This window comes from Procambarus clarkii, chromosome 11, assembly GCF_040958095.1.
Source record: "Procambarus clarkii isolate CNS0578487 chromosome 11, FALCON_Pclarkii_2.0, whole genome shotgun sequence".
Classification (NCBI taxonomy): domain Eukaryota; kingdom Metazoa; phylum Arthropoda; class Malacostraca; order Decapoda; family Cambaridae; genus Procambarus; species Procambarus clarkii.
In genome coordinates, this window is record NC_091160.1 from 4139237 (window position 1) to 4149841 (window position 10605).

General features: G+C 43.5%; 1 protein-coding gene across 1 annotated transcript; it reads right to left on the minus strand.

The window, feature by feature from the left end:
- Nucleotides 1-6493: 6493 nt before the first annotated feature.
- LOC138363507 (putative ammonium transporter 1) lies at nt 6494-9881 on the minus strand. Its single transcript, XM_069322862.1, has 9 exons — nt 9752-9881; nt 9446-9535; nt 8916-9143; nt 8333-8532; nt 7962-8198; nt 7645-7756; nt 7175-7411; nt 6939-7043; nt 6494-6801 (listed from the first exon to the last, which is right to left on the minus strand). Exons 1-9 carry the CDS (start codon nt 9879-9881, stop codon nt 6494-6496), a joined length of 1647 nt encoding a protein of 548 aa, XP_069178963.1.
- Nucleotides 9882-10605: the final 724 nt, after the last annotated feature.

Genomic DNA, 10605 nt, shown 5'->3' on the forward strand with positions numbered 1-10605 from the left:
GTCCTGGGGACCATTCAGGCTTGTTCGCATTTGTGTTCCTCACGTGTGCCCCAAAGAATGAGATGATTTGGTAAAATGCTATGCCCAAGATTACTATCCGAGTGCCGGCGGTGGGGTGGTTCAAATAGCCTCGGCTATCACCTCATTATGTCCGGTCGTGAATGTCAAGTGGATTAAGGCGTTTTGTACATACCAGTTGCATTGCACCTGGGAGTATGGGTTCGAGTCACTTCTGGGGTGTGAGTTTTCAGTTGCATATTGTCCTGCGGACCATTCAGGCTTGTTCGCATTTGTGTTCCTCACGTGTGCCCCAAAGAATGAGGTGATTTGGTAAAATGCTATGCCCAAGATTACTATCCGAGTGCCGGCGGTGGGGTGGTTCAAATAGCCTCGGCTATCACCTCATTATGTCCGGTCGTGATGGTCAAATGGATTAAGGCGTCCTTTACATACCAGTTGCGTTGCTCCTGTGAGTATGGTTTCCAGTCACTTCTGGGGAGTGAGTTTTCAGTTGCATATTGTCCTGGGGACCATTCAGGCTTGTTCGCATTTGTGTTCCTCACGTGTGCCCCAAAGAATGAGGTGATTTGGTAAAATGCTAGGCCCAAGATTACTATCCGAGTGCCGGCGGTGGGGTGGTTCAAATAGCCTCGGCTATCACCTCATTATGTCCGGTCGTGATGGTCAAGTGGATTAAGGCGTCTTGTACATACCAGTTGCGTTGCTCCTGGGAGTATGGGTTCGAGTCACTTCTGGGGTATATATATATATATATATATATATATATACATATATATATATATATATATATATATATATATATATATATATATATATATATATATATATATATATATATATATTGTGATTATATTGGATGAACCAAAGATTGGTGGGGGGGAGGAGGTTGTATTGTGTGACAGTTGCTTAATTTAGAAACTGTACTTGTGGTCGATCTCGAACCCATTGTTGATGTGACGACTTATATTGAATTTTGTAACTAGCTCATCAGGATTGTAACTTGCTTAGCTAAATGAATTGTGGGGTTCAGTCCCTGAGCCCATTATGTGCCTCTGTAACCCTTTCCACTACCACCCACAAGATGGGTATAGGGTGCATAATAAATAACCTAAACTAACTATTGTGTGATAATTATTAATTATTTATATTATTATTATAGTATTTATTATAATAATAATTATATATAATAATATTTTTATATTTATTATAATAATAATTGTTGTATTTAATAATTATCACTCTTCCTTCTAATTTTTCTTGAAGGAGGCCGGCCTCCGGTGAAAGAGGGTTGTGACGATCTCTGTCAGGAACCCGTAGGTGCGGGACCGGGACGTCCACCTCCCCGGGGTCGTGCGGCCCAGCTCTGCTTCAGGAGGCTGGGGTCGTTCATACCCTTGCTGGGGGTGGTTCTTCTCCGGCCCCGACCACGGCGGTCTCCGGGTTTGGAGTCCCTGTGCCTTTTTTTTCACCAACTTCGAGGTCATCCCCGGAACTCACAGTTCATGCGACGGCGCTGGAACCAATCGCATTGGCGTTTGCCTTTCCATTGGAGACTTTCAGCGCCGTGGAGAGGGGGACCTGCTGTCTGGGTAACAGCTTCTCCGTATTAGCCTACCCTGGCTTTATGCCCTCGTGAGGCCTCTCCAGACCAACAACCAGAGCGCAACACCATAGTCTTCTGAGACTGATGGATGCCTACTACTACTATATATTGTACCTAATAGCCAGAATGCACTACTTAGTCTACTATGCAAACCCTGGTTTGTCTAATAAGCAGAGGTTTTCCTAAAGATCTTATGAAATAATATAGCTTTCCATTATATTTTATATGATTAAACGTATCTTTAATTTGAAACTAACAGATATACGACCAAAATTACCTAACCTATCATAACCTAAATTAACATAACTAAGAAATATTTCACGTTCTTTATTAATATGATATAGTAATATTAAATTAAGAATATAATATATTATATTAAGAACTGTATTATCTTAATATAATATAGTAATATTATATTAAGAACATAAGAAATGTTCTTATTAGGTTATCCAAACATAAGTCAGTAATTCGTGTACTAAATATTATATAATATTATTTGGAATAAACCAATTTGGAAAGAAATATTTGAAAATAACGAAAATCATTCTGCATTTTAGGCCAAGTAGTGCGGTGCGACATATATATATATTTTCCAAGGAAGGGTGGAGAGAAGAAGTTCTATAGACTCAGACAGCCACCTTTCCCTGATATATTTGGAAAGGGCCATTGATGCCGACTCCGACTCCTTTTTAATGGGAGTAGAGGAGATAGACCTCGAAGTTCCCACTCTGGGCACATAGCCAACATTACTCACCCTTCAACGCTGGATGAGGCTAGGTCCAAGCGTCTGGCCCCCCCCCACCCTTGAGCAGAAAAAAACATTGTCTCTTAAATACATATATTTATGTAATTCAACATAATTGATTTGACTCAAAATGTGATATATCTCTTGTGCGACACCACAGGGTTGTTCAACAACGTGGCTACGTATCTTAACAGCAGACGATTTTCAATGGAAAAATGGAGGCCATCCAGTACGAGCCCGATTGTCTGGTGGTGGTGGGCCTCAGGAAGCACACGGGCGCCCCACAGCCCATGGTACAGGTCCCTCAACGTCGCCCTCCTCAATGTTATATGGAAGATTGTCTCTGGTGGATGATGAGTCTGGTGGATGATGATTCTAGTGGATGATGTGTCTGGCGAGTGATGATTTTGGTGGGTGATGTGTCTGGTGGATGATGTGTCTGGTTGGTGATGAGTCTGGTGGATGATGTGTCTGGTGGATGATGATTTTTGGTGGGTGATGTGTCTGGTGGATGATGTGTGGTGAGTGATGTGTCTGGTGGGTGATGAGTCTGGTGGATGATGAGTCTGGTGGATGATGTGTCTGGTAGGTGATGATTCTGGTGGATGATGTGTCTGGTGAGTAATGATTCTGGAGGGTGATGATACTGGTGGATCATGTGTCTGGTGGGTGATGATTCTGGTGGATGATGTGTCTGATGGGTGATGATTCTGGTGGATAATGTGTCTGGTGGGTGATGATACTGGTGGGTGATGATTCTGGTGGATCATGTGTCTGATGGGTGATGATTCTGGTGGATAATGTGTCTGGTAGGTGATGATTCTGGTGTCTGATGGGTGATGATTCTGGTGGATGATGTGTCTGGTGGATCATGTGTCTGGTGGGTGATGATTCTGGTGAATGATGTGTCTGATGGGTGATGATTTTGGTGGATAATGTGTCTGGTGGGTGATGATACTGGTGGATCATGTGTCTGGTGGGTGATGATTCTGGTGGATCATGTGTCTGGTGGATGATGTGTCTGATGGGTGATGATTCTGGTGGATGATGTGTCTGGTGGGTGATGTGTCTGGTGGGTGATGATACTGGTGGATCATGTGTCTGGTGGGTGATGATTCTGGTGGATCATGTGTCTGGTGGGTGATGATTCTGGTGGATGATGTGTCTGGTGGGTGATGTGTCTGGTGGGTGATGATACTGGTGGATCATGTGTGATTCTGGTGGGTGATGATTCTGGTGGATGATGTGTCTGGTGGGTGATGATTCTGGTGGATAATGTGTCTGGTGAATGAGAACTCTGGTGGATGATGTGTCTGGTGGGTGATGATTCTGGTGGATGATGTGTCTGATGGGTGATGATTCTGGCGGATGATGTGTCTGGTGGGTGATGTGTCTGGTGGGTGATGATACTGGTGGATCATGTGTCTGGTGGGTGATGATTCTGGTGGGTGATGATTCTGGTGGATGATGTGTCTGATGGGTGATGATTCTGGTGGATGATGTGTCTGGTGGGTGATGTGTCTGGTAGGTGATGATACTGGTGGATCATGTGTCTGGTGGGTGATGATTCTGGTGGGTGATGATTCTGGTGGATGATGTGTCTGATGGGTGATGTGTCTGGTGGGTGATGATACTGGTGGATCATGTGTGATTCTGGTGGGTGATGATTCTGGTGGATGATGTGTCTGGTGGGTGATGATTCTGGTGGATAATGTGTCTGGTGGGTGATGATTCTGGTGGATGATGTGTCTGGTGGGTGATGTGTCTGGTGGGTGATGATACTGGTGGATCATGTGTGATTCTGGTGGGTGATGATTCTGGTGGATGATGTGTCTGGTGGGTGATGATTCTGGTGGATAATGTGTCTGGTGAATGATGACTCTGGTGGATGATGTGTCTGGTGGGTGATGATTCTGGTGGATGATGTGTCTGATGGGTGATGATTCTGGCGGATGATGTGTCTGGTGGGTGATGTGTCTGGTGGGTGATGATTCTGGTGAATGATGTGTCTGATGGGTGATGATTTTGGTGGATAATGTGTCTGGTGGGTGATGATACTGGTGGATCATGTGTCTGGTGGGTGATGATTCTGGTGGATGATGTGTCTGGTGGATGATGTGTCTGATGGGTGATGATTCTGGTGGATGATGTGTCTGGTGGGTGATGTGTCTGGTGGGTGATGATACTGGTGGATCATGTGTCTGGTGGGTGATGATTCTGGTGGATCATGTGTCTGGTGGGTGATGATTCTGGTGGATGATGTGTCTGGTGGGTGATGTGTCTGGTGGGTGATGATACTGGTGGATCATGTGTGATTCTGGTGGGTGATGATTCTGGTGGATGATGTGTCTGGTGGGTGATGATTCTGGTGGATAATGTGTCTGGTGAATGAGAACTCTGGTGGATGATGTGTCTGGTGGGTGATGATTCTGGTGGATGATGTGTCTGATGGGTGATGATTCTGGCGGATGATGTGTCTGGTGGGTGATGTGTCTGGTGGGTGATGATACTGGTGGATCATGTGTCTGGTGGGTGATGATTCTGGTGGGTGATGATTCTGGTGGATGATGTGTCTGATGGGTGATGATTCTGGTGGATGATGTGTCTGGTGGGTGATGTGTCTGGTAGGTGATGATACTGGTGGATCATGTGTCTGGTGGGTGATGATTCTGGTGGGTGATGATTCTGGTGGATGATGTGTCTGATGGGTGATGTGTCTGGTGGGTGATGATACTGGTGGATCATGTGTGATTCTGGTGGGTGATGATTCTGGTGGATGATGTGTCTGGTGGGTGATGATTCTGGTGGATAATGTGTCTGGTGGGTGATGATTCTGGTGGATGATGTGTCTGGTGGGTGATGTGTCTGGTGGGTGATGATACTGGTGGATCATGTGTGATTCTGGTGGGTGATGATTCTGGTGGATGATGTGTCTGGTGGGTGATGATTCTGGTGGATAATGTGTCTGGTGAATGATGACTCTGGTGGATGATGTGTCTGGTGGGTGATGATTCTGGTGGATGATGTGTCTGATGGGTGATGATTCTGGCGGATGATGTGTCTGGTGGGTGATGTGTCTGGTGGGTGATGATACTGGTGGATCATGTGTCTGGTGGGTGATGATTCTGGTGGGTGATGATTCTGGTGGATGATGTGTCTGATGGGTGATGATTCTGGTGGATGATGTGTCTGGTGGGTGATGTGTCTGGTAGGTGATGATACTGGTGGATCATGTGTCTGGTGGGTGATGATTCTGGTGGGTGATGATTCTGGTGGATGATGTGTCTGATGGGTGATGATTCTGGTGGATGATGTGTCTGGTGGATGATGTCTGGCAGGTGATGTGTCTGGTGGGTGATGTCGCCGTTGGGGAAATGTCTTCACTTCATAATTCCTTTTTGTTTTCCTTACTCCTTTCAAACATGTTAAAATCATTTCTTATGTCATCTTACATCCAGTTAGGTAGTAATCCACCGCAAGTCTATAATCTTATGGGCCATCAAATCATCAAGACCAGACAACAGGAAGTAATTATCCGAGAATAGGAAACTTATTGATAGTTAAACACTTGAATACAACCCATTAAGAACAATGCAAATGTAAAAAAATGCACAATTAAAGTGCATTCGCGATGGCAGTTCTTGGAAGACTGTCGGGCGAAGGTATGTGGCTAGGCACATACTTCAAGTCCCTCCATACTTCATACTTCATTCCAGTCCCTACTTTAAGTCGTAAAATATGCTCGCCATCTTTCTCTGTCAACATCCTTCACCTTAACGTAATTCTTGTTAAACCTTTAGTTTATCAGGTTTCTTACTAAGTTCACCGAATAAAAAAATATATATACAAAAATAAATATATTATATTTCATGTAATTAGTGCAGAAAAATAATATAAATTAATTAAGTCAATTTACCGAATCAATACAAGCAAGCTTTAATGTCGAAGAACCAACAGAGAATCTCAGAGTTTTGAGGTTTCATAAGTAATGACAAACACACATACTCTCATAAGTAATGACAAACATACACCCACTTTCATAAGTAATGACAACATACACATACTTTCATAAGTAATGACAACATACAAATACTTTCATAGGTAATGACAAATAAAAGATAATCTTAAAGCTTTGTGGTTTCGTCAAAAGCCTCATTGGTGTAACAATGAGGGTCTTGACCACGTTGATCTCTGGGTTCAACGAGGACTCGCAGATCATGGTCTCCCAGTCGGACTGTGAAGCCAGCTTCAGAGACACTATTGTTGGAGTTCAAGTGGTTAGCTTCGTGGTTGTTGAGGGACACGACGGGCGAGAGGTGGGATGGGACTGGTCCTGCATGACTCCAGTATACAAGGTGTCCAGGGACTGGAGCTGGGTCCTGGGAATTAGTCAAACCAAATTCTTCTGGGGCAGACATGTTGGGTGGAAGATCTGGAAAATAATGGATTAGATGAATAGTGGAAAATGTTGATAACAAAACTGTATGAATTTCTATGATGCATTTCATTAATATCAAATAAATAAACATCACTCACAAAACTTTAAAAGCAACTTAGTTGACAACTTACTTGAATTCCTCTTGTTCTCCTGAGTGTTTACGGATCCATCGTACTGGCTCTCCAGCCAAGCGTCAGCTGGGTAGGCTGGCTCCCCGTGCTTCAAGATGTCCATTCCTGGCGTATAGATATTGTTAGAGATATAGAACATATACAATGTATAATGAATGCGTTCATAACACTAAAAATATAACAATTATCAATTATATAATACAAAAGTGAAAACTTTATGTATTATCTTCACTTGCCTGCAATTTCCATTTCTGGAGGCACCCTCAAGAGGCCGAGCAGCCTGAGGGAACCAAACATAACTAAACAGAGACCACCAGACCAGGCCACTATGGCCAGCGCCCCCACTATATTCCAGGCGAGGACCTCCGCGCTGCCCCCGTACACAATGCCACCATCCTGGAAGAGGGCCACAGCAACCAGCCCCCACAACCCACCTCCCATGTGTACAGCCACAGCATCAAGTGGGTCGTCAACTGTGGAAGAAATATTTATTAACTTTACATCCACAACCTCAACAGTCCCAATATGCACGTACGCTTCCCAATAATATAAAATTTTATAAATATTATTATTTAAGTATATGCCATCTACAGAACATAACGTTAAAGTTAAAATATTTCAAACTCAAGTTAGATAAAACTGGCTACTTGTTGCCTTCTTGAGACAAAGTTAAGAAAACTGAGCGGTGAGAGAAGCAGTGACGTACCCTTCAACTTGGGCAGCAGGGTGTGGATGGCGAGGAACACTGATCCACCCACTGTACCAATGACACTGGCACTCCACGGCCGCACAACGTTGCACCCGGCACTGATTGACACCTGTCATGGAAACATGTCCTTAAGCATTGGATAAACAAACTCAGACATATTGCAAGTAACACCATTTTGATAAGAAATTTGTTATATTATCATAATACTAAGTTAAGTTTAAATCAAACGTCTGTCAATTAAAATTTACAGCGAGCAGAGTCCATCATACTAGCACTAATGGACTCCCGGCCACACAGCGCAGAGCGGTACATACCATGCCAGCGAGAGAACCATTAAGAGCCATTAGGAAGGACCAGGTGGACTCCCTCCCACACAGCACAGAACGGTACACCAAGAGCACAGCGATGCCTCCTGAAGACGCCGAGATCACAGTGTTAAAGACAGCCTTGGCAATGGCTACAGCATCACCCTCGTGGCTGATGGACGCTTGGGACCCTCCGTTGAAGGCCAGGAACCCGAAGAGCAGGATGAAGCCTCCCAAAGCTGCCAGCTGGAAGTTCAAACACAACTTTACACCTCCACCTTGACGTGTAATATTTGCATTAAACATGATAATCCACAAATATTTATATCTTGCTTCATGACTTCAGATAATAATATATTGCCACTGTTCTATGAACATACCGGCACAGAGTGTCCACGTATCTCCTTGCCCTTGGGTCCGAAGCGACCAATTCTGGGCCCAAGAATTACAGCCCCAACAAGAGCTGCCACGCCCCCTGTGAGGTGGACGACGCCAGAGCCACCGAAGTCCTGGTAGTGTTGAGTCTTGAGCCAGCCAACGTCTGACCAGGTCCAGTGTGACACCACCGGGTACACCACAGCTGTACAAACACAAATATTATCATAACTGAGCTGTTACAACACACAAACATGATTAAAACACGGCACACTACAGCTGTACCAACACTGCTGTATTTATAATGTATCTATTAATTCCGTGGGAAATGTATTATTGTTTGCATTGCCTTTTAAATTTATTGAGAAACACATAAAGTTTAATTATAATGATCAGTGTTAGGCTATTATTGTCTAACAAATTGTCTTTCTCTCAAGATTGCCCTGTTAAGGTTCCTCTCAAATATTATCTAAATTATATAAATAAAGCCAGTGAGTAAAGTTATTTATTCATTGACCACAAAATAGTGTAAAGTATCCTGCTAAATTTGAAACATACTTTACAGAGAGAAAGAGGCTTCACACCCACCTGACAGCACGGTCGTGTAGATGAGATAAGCATTGAAGGCACACCGCTCAGCCATCGACCCCGAGATGATGGTGGAGGCTGTGGTGGCGATGACGAACTGGAAGAACCAGAAGGCCAGGTGCTCGTCCGACAGCCCGTACGACGCCCAGTACTCTGTACCAGAGAAGCTGTTCCCGCCTCCAAACGCCAGCGGGAACCCCACCAGCCAGTACGCTATGCCACCAATGACTGGGGAGAGTAACAGGGCAGATGGTTAGTACAGGGTGGGGACGATTGTGGAATTCATATCATTATTACTACGTGAGGCTTGGTGGGAGGAAGTCGGTTAATTAAATACAGAGAACAATTTAGTATATAACACCAGCAGATGGAAAAGCAAAAGCAGGAAATTACAGGAATACAAGAGTCGGCAAAGTTATATACATTGAGAGCTTACTTTAGCTATGAGATAGGAATAAAAAAATCATGTGCTGGTTTACCAGACATAAGCCAGATACGATAACAAATAACGAAGGTGTTTGATAACTTACAGACATCGAGCATGTTCTTGAGAAGGATGTTGGTGGTGTTCTTGGACCTTACGGAGCCTGCCTCAAGGAATGCGAACCCGGTCTGCAAGACTGAAATATAAACAAATGTTAGTCAAAAGTACAAATTGCATTCCAAATACATTATTCTAAGCATAATAAAACAAAATCTAACACACAGATTATTGTACGTCTATATACAACTATATAAAATACAACTATTTTATTAATATACAAAATGTGAAATAGGTGCCATATATATGTTTAAATACTTGAAAAAAGAGAGAAAACACAGATTTTGGTACTTACTGAATATGAGGATGCCGAACACAATGAGGAAGAGGGTGTCCAGGTCCTTCTGCAGAATGTCCAGTTCCCGGGACATTGGCGTCGGGTTCTCGCCAGACATTAGTAAACTTACATTGTGTCCGGCATCCATATTTGTTGCTGCCAGCGAGACTTAAAGATCTCTCAAATTGTAGCTTAAAAATTATTAGCAAAATAAATTTCCAGACAAAATTAACACGTCGTAAATTCCTGTGGATGTAATGTGGAGCAAACCAAGCAGCTCCGAGGGTCTCGCCTTCCTGCTGCCAGGGCCTGCAACCTAATATCTAATTTCAGCGACCCTCTGGAGTATATATAGGTGAGCAACCAAGTTGCCGATTGGTACTTTTTGCAGATACGTCACTCTTCCGGGTAATTTGGGATATCGATATTTATGGCAGGTGGCTGCAAGTAATGAATCCCCCAATGGTGAACATTCCAGTTGTAAAGTATGTGAACAAGAGTTGGGACATACTCTCCAACACTAATTTGTGATTGCCCTGTTATCAGTGATTTCAGACCAAATGGTATGAGGTACTCTGATATTTGTAATTATTTCATATACTAAGAAGTGTATGAAGTTGAAGATATTCTTGTGCTGTACCCAGATTTTGCTAGTGGAGGCTAATAGATACCTTACTTTTCATGCTCTCTCCTGATTCCATGTATGACTAGCTGTCCTGTGAGGTGGGGATGTTGGATGAGGGTGTAGCTGGTTTTTTATCTACACTGTGTGGTAGATCAAAAGGGGCTTCTACAGAATAGGGTAGAAGCACATTGTTGTGTATACCTAAGCTTGTTAAAAAGACATTATTTGAGAGGAATTTGATAGAAAC

What these genes read in the sequence shown, in the direction of transcription:
- LOC138363507 (XM_069322862.1), bottom strand. Translation starts at nt 9,881, where the DNA reads ATGGATGCCGGACACAATGTAAGTTTACTAATGTCTGGCGAGAACCCG. An exon ending in CAAGAACATGCTCGATGTCT is followed by an intron (nt 9,144 to 9,445) that starts GTAAGTTATCAA and finishes TACTCTCCCCAG; the next exon opens with TCATTGGTGGCATAGCGTAC. An exon ending in TACGTGGACACTCTGTGCCG is followed by an intron (nt 8,199 to 8,332) that starts GTATGTTCATAG and finishes TTGAACTTCCAG; the next exon opens with CTGGCAGCTTTGGGAGGCTT.